At 39.5% G+C, this 18,350-nt stretch overlaps 1 protein-coding gene across 1 annotated transcript; it reads right to left on the bottom strand.

The window, feature by feature from the left end:
• Positions 1–1,574: 1,574 nt before the first annotated feature.
• actr8 (actin related protein 8) lies at positions 1,575–18,028 on the bottom strand. The gene is made up of 13 exons (XM_033969937.2): positions 17,770–18,028; positions 15,856–16,026; positions 13,453–13,563; positions 13,251–13,355; positions 11,603–11,776; positions 10,867–10,960; positions 9,622–9,754; positions 6,874–7,027; positions 6,143–6,238; positions 5,694–5,834; positions 4,818–5,109; positions 3,316–3,479; positions 1,575–2,060 (listed from the first exon to the last, which is right to left on the bottom strand). The coding sequence occupies exons 1-13, from the start codon at positions 17,902–17,904 to the stop codon at positions 1,917–1,919; spliced, it is 1,914 nt and encodes a 637-aa protein (XP_033825828.1). The 5' UTR covers positions 17,905–18,028; the 3' UTR covers positions 1,575–1,916.
• Positions 18,029–18,350: the final 322 nt, after the last annotated feature.

Raw genomic sequence — 18,350 nt, 5'->3', positions numbered from 1 at the left:
AATAATTTTCTGCTTCCTTCAATAAATATTGTGAATCAGAATCGTCTCTTGGCCTTTTTAAAGTGAACCTTACCTGTGTGCCTTGGGCTTTATATTCTCCAGGTGAAATTCCTGGGGTGGCGTTGTCATTTATTGTTAAATTATTTAAAGTGAGAACCAAATCACTTACTCTATTCCTCCGCCCCCGCAAGAACTTTATGCTTTTCTTTTATGGACATGTCTGCAGTAACAACCAGAACATCATTGTCATTACAGCTCATTTCTGCCTTTACATCTCTAATGTCCACACAGTAGTGTCCTGAGCTAGTGAGCTCCAGAGGCACAGGCTGCCTGAACATGATAACTCTGTCATTCTCCATGTCTAAAACAGTTGCTCTCTTGTTGAGAAAAATGTCTCTGAAGAGAGCAGGGATATCAGCAGGGACTATGTGGCACTTTGACCTATTTTGGCCGTGAGTTTTACTTTTTTGTTGGAACACACAACTTGACCATCTCCAAACCTAAATGGTCGGCAGCCGGGAGATTCTGTTTGCAACAGTTTGTTAATTTGTCTTTTGGTAAGATCCTTCACGTAACTGTCCAGCCACTTCTGACCACACACAGTACGGGTACAAGCCGTGTCAATGATGGCAGAGCCCAAAGACTCCGTTAGGAAGATCTCTGAGTCAGTCATAGCCGCTTTAGTAAACAGGGTGATGTTACACTCCTCTACATTTTCAACTTCATTCCTCCGATGAGGACAGTGTTTTGCCCAATGGTACGTGCTCTGACAAATGTTGCATCATGTTCGCCTGCTGTATTTGTCCAGTGGATTGGTGCTGATGTGTGCTCTGTGATGGGCCATTACATCTGAATTTTCCAGTCATTTTTTGCTGTTTTGAAAAACGCATCTTGATTTCCGTTGCCGTTGTTCGTTCAACCTGTTGTTTTTCCATTGAAGATCCGCTTTAACGCTGACTTCACAAAAGTCAGCTGAGTGCATACAGTAAACCGTGTGTTTCTCCTCCAGACACGCCGTGTCCAGGAGTCTGAAGGTAGCACAGCTCAGAGTCATGTTGTACTTCTGAGTCTGAAGGCAGCACAGCTCAGAGTCATGTTGTACTTCTGAGTCTGAAGGTAGCACAGCTCAGAGTCATGTTGTACTTCTGAGTCTGAAGGCAGCACAGCTCAGAGTCATGTTGTACTTCTTCATTCGGTTATATCTGCTCAAAGTCAACGATATAGTCCGCCATGGACACCTCACCGTCTTTTGTTATCAAGTCAAAATAAGAGTACGCTTCATAAGCGCGGCCTTTTTCTTCTCTTAAAAACACTGCATCCAGTTTTGCAAGCAACGTTTCCATACCGCTATCCTCGTTCAAATCTCCCGCGGATACGTCTCTGGCTCTTCCTTCGAGCCTAAGTTCCACTGTCAGTGCTTGCTTTTTCTTGTCCAACTCTGTAACAAGTCTCCAGATACTAACTTCATTTCTCCAGCACTCGTATGGCCTCGCTTCGTCAAACTTCTGTGGTTCTCTGTAATTGGTAACCATCCTCTGCTACCATGTAAATTCCCAAAACACGAGGATCTTATTGCATTGCATTGAGTTTTTTATTCAGCTGCCATGTTCGCACACAGGTAAAACAGAGAAGCCACGCCTCTCACGTGGTATCACAATAGTTAACAGTTATCAGAAAAAGCTATATTTCATTTGAACATGAAAATCAAAACTTTACATACAGTTCCTTTGTCTTATTTTGGCCTGAAAACTCCATGGATCCCTGCTAAACTGCACTTTTATCAGTGAGAAAATCTGAAACTATAATACAACATCATCACACATACTTTCTGAGGATATTTATTATTCTAAAAGTGGTTTAATTCATATATTTGTACACTATTTACACAGAGCATCTTCCAGTTCACAGGCCAGACTTCACCAGACGAAGGCGGCTCTTTCACGCAGCATCCGGAGCCCAAAACGCCTCCACTCAGCCTGGTGGATCCACATCTCCTGAGTGGTGTCCAGACAGGCCAGCACTGCCCCGCCTTTCCACGAGATGAGCCGGGGGTCCATGTCCTGTCACACAATCACACAAGAGTTTCAACTGCCAATGTACAACACAGACAACAACTTCACCCAACAGGATTACTGTACATATGTACACGTGCAGGTCTCTCCATACATTTTACTGCGCCTTCTTGAAATAAGAACCCAAGACTTCACATTCTAAAATGTGGACCACATATTATCACTGGGCTTCTTAACGTATCATGATGAACTGGAATGAACGTACACATAAATGCTTTGACGTAGAAAATTTGTGCAAAGACTTTTTGGATCTACTCTATGGCCCGTGGATTATAGAAACACCTCATTTGGACAAAGCACAGTCAAATATAATAATGTTTCATTTATTGTAATCTGAAAAGGAAGATGTCAAAATACCACATGTATGTACATGTATGTGCAGTCCATCTTAAAACAAAACAAAAATAAATAAATAAAAATAAAACAGTATACAAGGGAACTGAAATTGAGAAGTTGCCTTAAAAGTATAAATAAATACACACATATTTGTGTATAGTTGCATTAAGAAACTCTGTCTCTGTTTATTTAGTTATTTATGTGCTGGGTGCTCAAAATGATACAAAAAAGGACCATCAACGGCATCAACATAACAGCTTAAATGAATGTGACATAGATTTTTCTAATTGTAACTTGTCTTGGTGGGATAGTACCTGTGGTAAAAATACAAAACTAGAAGAGACTAGGTAAGATTTGTACTATAATCGTAAACATAATGATGTTAAGTATATTTTAGTAAAATGAGTAGTCTAACCTGTCATGCACTTTTAATTAATTTAATTTTCTCATCCAAATTGACATTTTTGGCTCATTCTACCCAACCTTGCTGCATCTTGTCTTGTATCTTGATTACTGAAACTGCTAATTATATTTCTTTAAATATAGTTTGATTATGCTTCCAATTTATTTACAGTTAATTTGTTGTTTTTATATATAATTTCTGGGTACTCACCCACTGTCTAAAAAATACAGAGATATTGTTCTCGATTTACCAAACAAGGGTATAAAAATAAGATAACAGGATAATCCCAAAAATATCAATACATACATTTTTGCAATAACGCCCCAACTGTACTCACTAATGCCATCTCAAAAGTTCAAAAGAATCCCTTAAAGATGAATTAACCTCTGATATTGAAACAAAACACACCTCCAGGTATATTTTTGATGAGAGACCAACATGGTTCAAATGTCAGTGATGTTGATACTATATCACAGAAAAGCAGTGTGCCTGTGGCTTGTATACCTTGGGCCTGGTGATCACGTCCACAGAGTCGAGCAGACGTCTGAAAGAGGGGGGCATTTTGTTGATGATCCGGTGCAGCAGAAACTCCTGAGCTCCTCGGAACATCAGGCCTCCTCCCACCACCAGGATGGAGCTGTACATCTTACGCTTGGTCTCATCCGATGCTGACAAACAAACGTCACAGATTTAAGAAATATAAGAGAGGAAAATGAAAACTAATCTAACTGGTCTAATTTGATAGACTTGCTCCACAAGTAATCATAAACATAAATAAAATAGAACTTTATTTGTCTGCTTCAAGAGATGAAACACAAATTTATCTTATGGGACGGCTCTGTTTTTTCTGAGGAAAATGAAAGTACATGCAGGGCTGCTCAAAAGACCTAGGCTGTGTCTACAAGGCCAAACCTGTTATAGCCAAAGGAACAACATTTTAATGGAAACAAGAAGAAGGCCCTCCTCCAAGCCAGATAAGAGTCAGGTTTGTGGAGATGAAAGCTCGCTCCAGGAAAAACACATATTTTTTATACACTTTTCAGTGCAGCAAATACAACCATACAAGAATATATTTAATTGTTCAAATAAGTAAGAAATTGGCTGAGCAATGGGATTGTTTTTGTACACCTTTATAACTGTATATATCAAATATTAGATAATACTATGAATGCTGTTTTTGAAGATATGCAAAATTAGATAAGAAATTTGTAAAAATGTTTGTCAAAATGTTGCAAAAAATTGCATTGTTGTATTAAATAAAAATGGAACAAACTTATGTTGTAATATTTCACAAGGGTGTGATTTCTGCATTTTTGAGGGTAATGTGTACATTTGTCCATTATTTGAAGGAACTATATACTGCATGCACTTTTACAGTTAAAAAAGTTACACAAACGACCTTGGGTTGACAGTGCCCCAACATGCAATTAGAAGATACATTTTCAGTATATGGAAAGGCCATGGTTCATGTGAAAGTTCAGAACCTCCAGAATTCACTCACTGAGCTGCAAAGGCTGCACTAGCACTGATTCATGATTGTCTGCAGGTGCTGGGGTTTAGGTAGCGACCAATCAGATCAGAGAGACATTTAAAACCTTAAATGTCTCTCTAAGGTTTAAACCAACTCGATTTCAGCACTGAAACTGTTGACAAGATGAGAGACTCCTGCGAGGCTTATTCTGCTTTCTGATTAATAATAATAGTTCATTAGTCGTATATGGCGCTTTTCAAGATAAACTCTCTTTACAATTTTGTGCATTATTCATTCACTCGATGGTGGTAAGCTACTATAGCTGCCTAAAAATGCAGTGACAGTGTTTTTGCCACTGGCGTCCGTCTGTGGTATCTAGAATTCCAAGCAGCGTCCCATCCAAGTACTAACCAGGCCCAGCCCTGCTTAGCTTCTGAGATCTGATGAGATCATACTTTGACAAGGGGGTATGGCCACAACTAGATTGGACAATTGTCTTGAGAACCCAAACACCAGTGTCTATGTGTGCTCTCACCACAGCAGTCGATGCTGTGCAGAATGGCCTTGTCCAGCCCCAAAGCCTTGCTCTCGAACTGGTTGATGATGGCTGTCTTCCTGGAGAGGTGAGCAGATACAGGCTCGTCCATGTCGGTATTCCCCAGCAGATTCTCTCCCTGCGTGGGGCCCATCTCCTGTTCGCCCAGGGCCCCTGCTGAGCTGGCTCTGGGCATCTCGGACTGGTCAGCACTGGCCCCTGGAATGCTCATGTCTCCCTCTGCTCCCCCAGGCCGAGCGAGGGACTTACGGTCTGCTGCTGATTTGGAGGACTGTGAAACAAGATTAGAAAGTAATAGATACTCATTATCTGATATATACACCTTTCTTTGTTTTTTGTGACATGCTGTAATTATTCGGTTTCAGACAACATAACATTCTATAGGCCAATATTATTTAACAAAGATGGAGGCAGCTAAAATGTTAATAAAATGCAATTCATGCGTCTAGTCGTAATATGAATGTCCGGGTTCAACATTTGTGCATTTACCTTTTAAAAATTTGCACACATTTGTTTAGGTTCATTTGTTTATCCATACATTTCGCTCATGCAGCCCCCACATTGCACTTTGGAGAAATATTTGTTGTGACAGAGTAGAGGCTAGGCAGCTGATGGTGAGTCTGTATTTATTCTGTTCTGCACATGGGCTTTTGATATTGTGTTTTCAGAGATTTCAAGGTTCATGTTTAAACTTCAGAGTCACAGATCGTACAGTATGTGGGGTGACAAGTATTTTCTTCAACAGCAACAGGTTCTCTCATGCTCCAACACTGGTCATTTAATTGAACAGACGCCAGGTCTTACCTGGTCCTGTTTGCTCTGAGTGGACAGGAGGTAGTGAGGGGCGGGTCTTACCTGGTCCTGTTTGCTCTGAGTGGACAGGAGGTAGTGCTCATCATAGGGATCCTCAGCGTCTCCCTGGGAGCGGTGCTGTAGTGAGGTCATCTTCTGACCCACAATCCCAAAGGTGCTGGGATAAAACAGACCCATGGGTGCCTGGGGAACCAACAAACATACAAAATGTCACATAGATATTTGCTATTTCCATAATCATTCATTTTTATAATCTGGGGAAAGCCTCAGTTAATGCTGGTTTCACATGGCATCACAGCACTATACTCTTGACGGGGGCAGGTAAAATTCATATACTGGAAAGAGAAATGCACAACGACAGTATTCATCCGTGGATCGCTCTACTAAAACTGTTAATGTCAAGAGCAGGATTTGAACTTCTGGCCTTCGGAACAGAGGACGCGCACTCGAACAACTGAGCGACTCCCACCCCCAATAGTAACAATCAGCACCTGCAGCTTCTCGTCCCCCAGGCGGATCTGGTAGAGCAGAGCTGGCGCCTCAGGAAACCGTGTCTGAAACTCATGATCCATCAGGCCACAGATGTCCTGCACAGGGGAGGGAGGAGGTAATCAGCGCAGCATAGTAATACCACGTGTGTACAGGGACAGGTATGACAAGTGTTTCAACCCATGGGATATAATAAAGGCTAGAGAGATCATTACCATGGTAACCTAAAGTAAACAACATTCAGTTCAAGCAGCCATGTTCTGGCTAGAAAAATCTACTCAAGAACTCAAGAGGGACTTTCAATTATAATTGTATCTTATTTTTTTCAGTATAATGTTGTTGTTTTTTTTGTTTGTATATATTTTCTACCTATAAGTATTTTATTTTATTTTTTAAGCATATCTTTTTTAACTTTGTGCATGCCCTTATTTGTATTTGTATTTATTCAGTGTGTTTTATGTTGCACTTTATCACCGAAGTAAGTTCCTAGTTTGTGAACTGTGTATTCATGTTCATAATTCTTAGAGAAAAAAATGTTCTGAAAGGACCAGTAGATTGGTAGGTACTCTTCCAATCACAAGATGGCTGCCACAATTGTCACAGTAACAGAATCAATGATCTTTCTAGCTCTTACTAATACCTTGCTGGTTTCAACTTCAATTAAAGAATACATTAGATTTTTCCTTGACACAACAATGAATTAAATTACAGAACTGAGACATTTGTGTCTGACCTGGTCCAAGTGGCAGAAGGTCTCCTTAAGCTGCTGCAGGAGCACACAGTCCAGCCTGCTGCTCAGCTCACAGTCTCTGTAAGGAAAGCCTGCCCTCTGCAGCAACCAGAGCAGAGTCCTGGTCACATCTGCACCCCCGTACCCCAGACACAACCTGCAACCAGAGCAGAGTCCTGGTCACATCTGCACCCCCGTACCCCAGACACAACCTGCAACCAGAGCAGAGTCCTGGTCACATCTGCACCCCCGTACCCCAGACACAACCTGCAACCAGAGCAGAGTCCTGGTCACATCTGCACCCCCGTACCCCAGACACAACCTGCAACCAGAGCAGAGTCCTGGTCACATCTGCACCCCCGTACCCCAGACACAACCTGCAACCAGAGCAGAGTCCTGGTCACATCTGCACCTCCCCTGTACCCCAGACACAATCTGCAACCAGAGCAGAGTCCTGGTCACATCTGCACCTCCCCTGTACCCCAGACACAATCTGTAGAGTCCTGGTTAGGGACGGGCTGTTTTGGATTTTTTTGGCCTGCTGCTGTGGCTGATACCCGATTTGTCAATACCAATATTCTGTATTTAAAATCTATACAGAGGTCCACAAAAAGTAGCAATCGCAAATTAATGCATCACTTCTGTAAAAATGAAGTCATTTATTACATGTTTGTGTAAACATACAGCCATATAACTGAACACAAAGGCAAGTGATAAAATATGCTGGAGAGACATTTTTAAAGATGTAAGTATAATATACATATCATTATGTCCATTTCATCAAAATACACAAAAGCTACACTGAGTTTGTCCAGATCAGCCAATTTTTAAGCTTTCAAAATGACCCCTTCATTAGGGGGTTGACTTTTGTAAATTCTTTTGATCCCAGATATGTCCTGATTATGCTGCGTCAGTTTGGAGTCTGTTGGATCAAAACCCTAGGACAACTTTGTTAAAGTATGAGTTCTATATTTTGTAGGTCTCAAGTTTGACCCAATATGGCCCACAACCAGTGTGGTTAAGGGTAAGGCCATAATTTACACTTCTGCCCATCTTGAGATGCTCTATGTACCTGCTAAGTTTTATGTGTCCACAATGAAAAAAATAGGCTCCACACCCTCCTATCTCATAATGTATTTAAATTCTCCAGAGGTCGCCACTGAGCTATCCTGCCGTGTAGATTCTTCTTTTTCCAAACAAAACATTTGTGAAAGAGAAATATATTTTGGAAATTTTCTAAAAATTGCTACTTTGTTGAAAATTCACCATGACCATACTCAAAGTCGTATTCAGATATAATTGATCATCTTTAATAGCACAGGGGTTTGGGCTGTTTTGGGCAAATTTGAAGTGTTTATGATGAAAAGTGTGCGAGGAGATGTCTTAAATGCAAGGTGGCGCTACTGAATCGTCTTTCATTATTTTTTCTCAGGGGGGTTCGGACAAAATTAGAGCTCACTGAGTTTTAATTTTCAATGCTAGGCACTGGCATGTTGGGTTTACTACTTCATTGTTGCCATTTTCCAGACTCCGGACGCTGTCCGTGGCTCAGGCCTAAATAATAAATCTTTTTTTTTTCTTAAATTTTTTATGCCAAACCAATAAAAGTAAGAATGATGGGACTGCCACATTGTTCCCTATTATGAAGAGCACTGTAAATCTGTCACTGTAAATTCTTTCACAAGTCCATGACTTGATTACTATGATTTTTTTTTTTTTTTATAAAATTTTATGGGAGTACTATAGAGTCATCTTAAATGATAGAGCCCTAATTCGCATGTCATTACATTCAGCTCAGAAATGTGCACAAGCAGTTAACAATAATGTACCAACAAAAATGTGAGTTCAGTGAGCTCTAATTTTGAGTGAAGACTCCCAGCCCAGAAAAATATCATTGTAGACAAATGACACTTAGCATCAAAAATAGGACATGTAAAAAGTGATATTATGGCCCCAAATGCTACAAGAAGTCAACCATATTGGATCATACCCGGGATTGACAAAATCACTCATAATCTTTTAACATCTCCTCCAACAGTTTTCATTAAAAACACTTCAAACTTGGCCAAAAGACACAAAACCCATGTGCAATAAAACGTTATCAATTAACTTTTAAATAAAATGCTGGGCGTGGTCATGGTGATTTTTCAACAAAATGTAAATTTTTTTCATAAACATTCTCAGATTTGCATGGACCCAATAGAGCACCCATGCACCTTTCTGAGCTGCAAATTAGGGCTCTATCTTTTGAAATAGCCGTATAGCGCCCCCTTCAAATTTTATTTTAAAACATTTATAAAAACCAATCTGCTTGATTTTTGCACTTATCCTCAAAACTGTTCAAATACAATAGGGCTTTAGCATGAGTGCGACTCACGCTCCACGCACTTCGTGTTCGGGCCCTAATTACTTATCTAGTGTAACTAGTGCAGTGATTCTCAAACTTTTCATACCACATAAGATGGGGTTTGGCTTTCTACCACCACATCTAAACCTGGACTGTATCAGGCTTAAATAAGGGATAAACCAGGTCTGGAATAAAGACAAAAACAGGACTACAGCATGGAGATGAGGTAGTTTCTAAATTCTAACGTAAACAAATATTCAAAAAAATATCCTTGCCAATCAAGTTGTTTCACATTTCCATTGCTTTGTATTATTAAAATAATCATCATAATAAGTACAATATAAATATATAAATGAATAAATAAAATGTTTCCAAAAAGAAGTAATAGAAATCTAGATTGGTACCTTGAGTTACGGTGAGACACTCCATCCTCCACGCAGCACAGGCTGGTCTTCTGGTCACCCACGTCCACCACACAGGCACTGCTTAGCCCACTGCCGAATGTGGCACACACCGACTCCTGGTGCACGATGATCCCTGGGAAAAGAGTCTTTGCTATTTAACCTTTATTTAGACTTACAAGTTATTAAGCAACATGTTAGTATCTACAGTAACAACCTGAGGGAGAAAGGTAAAACATAAGATTCACAGAGTAGCAGCATATAATAGTGCTGAATGATCTAAGGATTGTAGTCATTTACAAGCCAGAAATATATTTTTGATTAGTTGACAATTCGAAGACAAATTCAAGTTGAATTGTACAAAGGTTAATGTAAAATTATGACGACAGAGAATGTCTTAATAGAAAACAACAAATAAAGAGGTATGAAAGATCACAATATGTACACAGTATTACTACAGTAGTACTACACTGATTAAACAACCATGTCTTTGTGACAGAGCCTTTTCCCACATGTCTACTCCAAATAATGGTTACTGATTTATTAAATTAGATGTTGATCATTTCAACCATTTATTTATCAAAATAATCTCTTTAGTCAACAATAAGACTGGCCTTGTTCACATGCAAATCAAAATCTAATTTTAATCTGATTTCTGGACCTTTAAAACTCCAAATCAGATTATTAACAGATTTTTGAAGTTATAAGACTATTAAAATGACATGTAAACAGCAAACTCATCAGACTTCTTTCTGACCAGGGTCCCTCTGATTACGCACATCTGAGTTTAGAGTTTACACATCTTAAAAGGTCCAGAAATCAGATTATAAACAGATTTTGGTGTGCACGTGAACAAGGCCACTGTTGTGGCACAATGAATAAACAGGTGGAGTAGAGTCTACCCAAGTACAGATGTGGAAATACTTCTACATGACGAAACACAAGGGCCCCTATTTTCATTGGAGGATGTGTCAAATGAGAAAGTCTGTTTTGTACATCTGTTTTGAACAGCATCTTATCATCTCTTCATATGAAGCAGGATGTTTGCTTTTAATCTCCTATGTATTTATGCTGCTCACATTTTGGTAACTTCACAGAGCATGAGCACGGAGGGATTGTGTGATAGTATAATTAAACCACTGATCTGCAGACATGATAAGAGATGTGAGATGTCACACAGGAAACGGATGCTTTATTAAACTGTAGGTAAAGGTGTTTCTCTGAGCATACAGTGTAATGTAGTTATACCTGAGAAGCCCATGTGGAGCAGCAGCATGTTCACCACCTCTTTTATGTGCTGCCGATTGTAGATGTCAGGGACCAGCAGAATGCATCTGTAATACTGGCAAAGCACACACAGTAGACTCTTGTGCCCTGAGCACTGGACAGAATCTTATAGCTAAATAGGATTCTAAATAAATTACTCAAACATGCCTGGATGACATCTAAAACCTTTTAAGGCATTTTTTTGATGAGAGAACAATGTTATAACAAGGTAGAAATACCCCCACTTTAAACAGCAGTGTACAAAGCCCAGGAGCAGGACAAAATCTGCTAAATTTCTGTTTGGAAAATCTGAATGCATAAATTGTTGACTTGAAATTCTAAAATGTGAATGTGGTCTGTTGAGTTGAGTGAGTTTATGGAGCATAACAGTGAGCTCAATAACCACCCTGCAGTTCCAAAACTAAACTCTCACAGACTTTCAGAAAAAAATATATATTAGAAGCTCGAAAGCTTGCTCAGGGATAAATAATGGCAAATAATGACCACATCTGTTTCTGAAATTTTATAAACCGCAAAGTTATTAAAACATTTTGTAGAATCTTGCATTTTAAACTGCCTTTTTAGACTTAAAACAAGTGCTTTAAGGATATTAGCTGGTTAGCCTCCGCGATGCCTTTAAACTTTTAAGATTTTAATTTTTTGAAAGTCTATGGGATTTCCTTCCGGACCCTGAGCAGGCTGGCACTGTTGAGAGTACCTTTAAGTCTTTGAGAGGTATGTCCATGTTTTTGTGAATGGTGTGGCTCCAGATGGTCTGGAGGTCGGCCAGCACAGCAGACAGTGACCCACCGGGACCGGAGTGAACATTGAGCTGTCCTCTGCGGATAGGCCAGTGGACGTTGTAACAGTCAGACGGGTTTACATACAGCGCCTAAAGAGAAGGACAAAGCAGCATCTGGAACTGTTTAGAATAGACATGGGCAATGATAATATTGAAATAGTTGTTTTGTAGACAATTATAAAATTATATTGTTATATTGTTGTATCTAAAATGAAAAAACTGTGAAAACATATTATTAAAATAAAATTGGAAAAAATAACTTTGTCTCACTCATTTTATGTAATTTATTACTTACAATGCGTGCGAGCTTTCTTTTTTTCTAGTATAGTTTATGGACAGGCCTCACGTGAAAGCTCAGAACCTCCAGAATTCACTCACTGAGCTGCAGAGGCTGCACTAGCACTGACTCATGACAGGCAGTGACGATTCAGATCAGAGAGTTTCCAACTGGAATTTGGCAGATTTACCTTATATCTAGGGACAGTTAGATCATGGTTAAGGAATTAAAAATCCAAATCTGGTGGTTTACAATGACCAAAATATAAAATTTACTTATGTTAGTGTTAAATACAAAGTATCCAAAAACCATAATATGTCTTCTTTAAATAAGAACTTACAAGTATTTTTTCAATGTAGCCTAAGGAAGAAAAGTTAAAGTTAATGTGCTTTGTTGTTTGACTAAATGGATCAGTGAATCATGGCAGAGCTCTTTAGAGATGCTCCCTGTGTAATTATTTTACAGTCACATTTGGTCAAGGGATGAGCATCAACAGACCCAAAGAGACTCCATGACACTGTTGTGGGACAGTGAGTAAAATGCAAATATGAAATGCTTTTGAAAGTTGAAAGCTGTTGTGAATCACAATTGTGTGAAAAGCAGCTCTTCACATGAAGCAAGGTGTTTGTTTCATATCCTGTGTGTTCTTGTTGCCCATATTTTGGTTGCTTCACAGAGCATGAGCACAGAGGCAATGTGGTAGTGACAGCTTATTACACCACAGATCTGAAGACATGATAAGAGATGGAAGAAGTCACACAGAAAACTGCTCTTTTGGTGGTAAAACATGTTCACTAGAAAAGTCAACTGCTGCTGTGAGGAAACACAGGGGTATGTGAACTCACTTCAAAATGCCTGCTCTGCAGACGGTAAGAACAAAAAAATATTTCATTCAAATTTTTGAAGCAAAAATGAATCAATTCAATCTACACTCCATAAAAGTAAACTTAAAGGCACTGTACCTGCTTTTTTATGTTTTAAAACCTTACCTTATGTATTCTGAGCATCCTAAATATTCACAGTGACTTTCTAACTTTCCAAGACCATAGCAAAGTTTTGCTGTGATGGTAAAGCTAACAACTAGCATGCTAACACACACTTCCAGATTATCAGACAATAAAAGCCTTTATAAAGGCAGGCAGTACAAAGCAGGCTTATTTTGACCTCAAGAGCTGCTCATACAATATATCTGTACAGGGTAAAGAACAATTTTGCTCAAATTCATGGGAAAAATCTGGTATGGGCCTTTAAAAGCAGTGTGCATTTTTCTCCGTGTCACACCCTTACCTCTTCCCCCACCAGGTACTGCGGCTGCTGGCTTGTGTTGGTCCACTTGACCCTGGAGCTGCTGTCCAGCACGGCAGGGCACACCTGACAGTTGTATGCCCGCGCCTGACACAACCACACACAACAACACAATATCAACACAAAATCAAGACAATATCATCACATTATCATCACAATGTCAGCACACTATTACATTTCTGACCTGTTCAGCAGACACAGGCGTCCTCCTCACTCCATTGGACATCTTCTTGGACCATATGGCCTGGTCCACCATTTTGAGTCCATTCAGCCTCTGCTCATTGCTCTCTGGCTTCTATCAAACAAGAACATAAAGGCATATTAAGAAAATTAAAAAAAAAAAAAAATAATATTTAACCTTTATTTATCCAGGAAGGTCCCATTGAGATTAAAAACCTCTTTTTCAAGGGAGTCCTGGCCAAGAGGCAGCACATTTCAAAACAAGTACATACAAACAAACAATGTTAAAATTGCATAGATCATGAAAAACAGTTGCACATAATCAAGGCAGTCTGTAAGGCTTTGAGTTTAGTTTTAAAAACATTTAAGGACAACAGTTCAGTCAGTTTCCAGTCTTTCTGCAACAAGTTCCAAGTAAAAGGTGCAGAGTGAACAAAGGCTTTCTTCCCCAGCTCTGTGCGGGCAAAAGGAACAGACAGCAACAACTGATCATTTGATCGCAAGGAGTAAGAGCCACTATTTTTCCTTGTGATCAAAGTACAAATATAAGGAGGCAGCAATCCAAGTATGGCTTTGTAAATAAAAGTGTCCCAATGCCCCTGCCTTCTAGTGGCCAGAGAGGGCCATTCTACTCTTAAGTACAAGTCACAGTGATGGTCATAGATCTACAGTTGGTAATAAACCTCAGGGAAGCATGACACATTGTGTCCAACATTAGAAGACATGAAGAAGAAGCATTCATATACAGAATGTCACAATAATCTAGCACAGATAAAAAGGTTGCAGTGACAAGATGGCTTTTTACTGCAAAAGAAAAGCACTGTTTATTACGGAAGAAAAAAAAAAGTTTAAGTCTCAGTTTCTTTGTCAGAGGCACCCTGTGATTCTCAGTAGTATTCCAAAACAATTTTCATTTGTTTAGCTTTAGTACACTGGTTGTCAGCCTTAGGGTTATGTGACGTTTCAAAGTGAATGAGCATCTCGACACTGCCCGCAGTGCAGCACAGGGAAGGCCACCTGCTGCTCAAAACAGCTCCGTTCCTCCACACACAGATAAATCGCCTACTTAATCTCAAAACTGTTAATGCAGAAAGTTTTGAGTGATAGGACATGCTGCAGCTCAGAGTGCATGCAATTCCCTCCTCTCTCTTGCCAACACCATTATCAACAACGGTTTTGATTCAGTCTGAAAAGTTTCAGAAAAAACAGGCCTACTTTACCTGAGCAATAATGCTTTTTAACAAGACAATAATCATTTAAAATCAACTGGGAGTTTGAGTCTTTTCCCTTTTTATCTTCTCTCTCTCCCTCGCTTGCTCTTGCGTGCGTAATATTAACAAAGCAGACAAGGAGATAGGCAGACACAGAGGGATCATGGACAGAGGAGACAGTAATGTGCTTAAATGCAAACAAAAGCACATGTATCGAAGAACATCCAACAGCCAACCCGCCCCACTATGTAGGCTACTGATCATTTCTTGGTCCTATCCACGGGCAACAGGACACAGGGGTCTAAAGACAACCCACACATCACTTGCCCATGGCCCTTGTTTTGTCATGTGTGCGCATGTCACTGCGCAGATATAGTGAAATTGTTGCCCCATTAAACAAATAAAAAAATATTTCTGAATATTCAATTATTTATGCACACCTATTTTTAATAACCCAAATCTATATATAGCCAAAAAATTGCTAATCACTGCTTTAGTATAGTTTAGCCATTACCAGATTGTGGTAATTAGTGTTGTTTACTGTTAAATTAAATTGAGTATAGTATAGTACTGCAGGTGAAGAAAGCCTGAATATTTGGTCAAAAAAAAACAACACTTTTTCACAGATGGACTAAAGGAATGTACATGATCAAAATTCTGTTCATGTACATTCACCACACCACAACACTGTGGTGTGCCTGTCTTGTTGATTTGGTCTGGCTCCACATAACCTGGTCTGGTAAAACAGCCATGTCCTAACTCCTCTTATCAGCCAGACAAATGGCGCCAAAAATCGACCATCTGGGAAAGCGATGAACTAGTTAAAAATCCTACCTGCAGTGCTGTGAAAAAGTAATTTGCCCCCTCACCGATTTCTTACTTTTTCTGCACCTTTGTCACTAGCAAAAGACGACTTTTAAATCTGTCAACTGGACAAATTGTTGTAGGAGTGAAGACGTTTCACTGCTCATCCAAGCCGCTTCTTCAGTTCTGGTCAGATTACTGCTGGACACTGCCTTATATCTGTCTGAAGGGAGGGGAGCATGGGTGATGTAGGCTTGTGGGCTGAGCTTTGGACCAAATCGTCTCCAATTTTACAACCCATTCACATTTATCCATTTCTACTGCCAATATGGCCAAAAATGTGACAAATAGTACAAAAGCAGTATTAGTGAATAGATTTGTGGAGAACATACATTGAGTCCATCTCTGAGCAGCCAGTTGTCCTCGTAGTGGACCTGCTCGCTGTGCTTGTGTCTACGAGCGATCACATGGGGCACGACGGAGGGGAGAGTGTCAGTGGCTCGACCGATCCGCAGAGTCCGCGAGCCCGGGTGGATCACAATCACAAAGTTACTCTGGATTTGCTAAAAGACACAAGGGAAACTTAGTTAGGATAAGTCCAAAAGCAGGAAGTAAACAGTCTAACATGAAAAAACAGGATCAAAAGTAAGAATTATGAATGACGATGGGCTCTAAATCTATGGGTTTCAAAATTAAGATATAAATACAATTTAAACTTATGAATTATCTGCCTTTTTACATATAAATATCAAAAAATACCAAATCTTCAGTAAACTCAGTCAATAACTTTCTGCTGTTGTCCTATATGAATCCTGATAATTTAAATAAAATAACTAATGACTAATACAAATTTTGGTTGACTAAGACTCCATCAACCAATTAATCAGCGATACAATTAAAAGACTACAGCTCTAAAAATATTATATCTTTTGAATGGGCAAAAGTCCTGAAAATGTTGCATATAACAATGCTAAAACCTGTTAATACATTAATAAAGTGATAGTCACATTATTTTTGTGAAATGTGTAACCTATGTTAGCGAATTTGGTATAAGTAGAGTGTTTCTTGCTTAGTAAATGCTCGTCCCCGTAAACTTTAATTTTTTATTCAACTTTTCATCACAAACATGTTCTCATTCTCAGTATATGAACAGGCCATGTCTCATGTGAAAGCTTAGAACCTCCAGAATTCACTCAGTCAGCAGCATCAATGATTGTCTGCAGGTGCTGGGGTAGAGACAGTTCAGTCCTTTTAGGTTTAAACTGGAAAGTGTACTGTATACTTGGCACGCTCATGGTGACATCCTGGCTTAAGGTTTTGAGTTCATTTTCTGGCTTTGAGCAAAGACAAATAAATATGTGTAATCCATTAGATGTCCAGGTATGATCCATAGTAAAAGAAAAAATATAAAAATCTGTCACCTGTCAACAGGTTGTAGGAGTGAAGACGTTTTGCTGCTCATCCAAGCCGCGTCTTTTTCTGTTCAGATTACTGGTGGACAATGCCTTATATCGGTCTGAAGGGAGGCGCTAACTACACTGACACTAACACACCTGTTTACAGTGTGCACTGTGCCTGAGTCCTACTTAGCATAATCAAGTCCATAATGGCTGCTTTCACACCTATTAGCATCCTGGCTAGCCCTGTTGTTTTCTTTGTTTTGACTTGGGTCTGAGGATGGAGTTATAGATAGGAGATAGATGATTATCTATCTAGATATAAGGCAGTAATCTGACCAGAAATGAAGAAGTGACGTGGATAAGCAGCGAAATGTCTTCACTCCTACAACTTTCTGTCCAGTTGACAGATTTGATCATTTTATTTTACTAAACAAAACTATAACCAAAAAAGACAAGAAAATGTATTTATTTAATTCATCTGTAACTTAGGTGTCACCGCTTGTCTCCATGGAGATAAAGCCATACTGTGGAACATTCCAGACAAAGCTTAAGCTTTGGTGTTGTCACGATACTAAAATTTCAAATTCAATTTCAATACTAAGGACTGGACTCAATACTCAACGCTGACCCTGATACCATGAGGATAATAAAAACACTATTTGGACAATAGAATGTGACTTTAAAATTAAAACATAGTACTTTCTTTTATCTGTGTGATCCAGGCATGTGCCATAGTGGTTTATGGGTATACACTAGTCTATGTGGCCTTACGCTTATTTTTAGTAATAACAACAAGGTTTAATCTTGTAAGTGCACAGTGTGAGGAATTAAATGTATAAATTCACCAAGTAGCCTTTATTAAAACAAAGCTCCAGGGCGAGCAGACTCCCCGGGTGTCTCCCTAACCTCTTGCGGGAGCTCGGGGACCGCTGCTGGGGCGATGGGTCTCTTCACTCCCCGCTGCTGCTCCTTCTCTTTCTCCTTCTCTCGCTCCTTTTCTTTCTCTTTGCCGTTTTCTTGGTCCTTTTCCGCCTGCGTCATGGTTTACCTATTGCAAATACGGCTACTAAAATCACGGGAAAAGTAGATTAAACAGCCTCAGCACGGGACTGTTCATTCATGCCATGCTAAAGTTCACAACAACTTCCGCGTTTGTTCACGTGACTCTGAGTGACGGTGTCTATTGGATAAAAATGGTCTACACTAAAACGCTACTTTTAAAAAAATCCTTTATTTTATTTTCATTTGCTCGAAAAAGGAATATGTAATGTTAATTGTTTTTTTTTTTTCAAGAGGGGGTATTTTACTTCTATGGGGTATTAACTGCTAACATATAACATATTTAGATCACCTAGTAACATGTTTTACAAGTATCACTTTCGTTTCTGACGCTCTGAGTCCCCCTCCCTTTGCTCTCTGTGCTAAGTCCCACCATCTTCAGCATGCTACCACAACACAATCAGTTTTCATATAATGAAGCTACTGCA

This window comes from Periophthalmus magnuspinnatus, chromosome 7, assembly GCF_009829125.3.
Source record: "Periophthalmus magnuspinnatus isolate fPerMag1 chromosome 7, fPerMag1.2.pri, whole genome shotgun sequence".
In the NCBI taxonomy this organism is placed as follows: domain Eukaryota; kingdom Metazoa; phylum Chordata; class Actinopteri; order Gobiiformes; family Gobiidae; genus Periophthalmus; species Periophthalmus magnuspinnatus.
The sequence above is the reverse complement of the archived record's forward strand: the minus strand, read 5'-3'. Positions and strand labels throughout refer to the sequence as shown.

Coding starts and splice junctions, on each gene's coding strand:
- actr8 (XM_033969937.2), bottom strand. CDS start 17,904: ATGACGCAGGCGGAAAAGGACCAAGAAAACGGCAAAGAGAAAGAAAAG. Junction 10,961..11,602: donor TACCTCTCAAAGACTTAAAG/GTACTCTCAACA, acceptor GTGCTTTGCCAG/TATTACAGATGCATTCTGCT. Junction 2,061..3,315: donor ACGTGATCACCAGGCCCAAG/GTATACAAGCCA, acceptor ATTGTGTGACAG/GACATGGACCCCCGGCTCAT.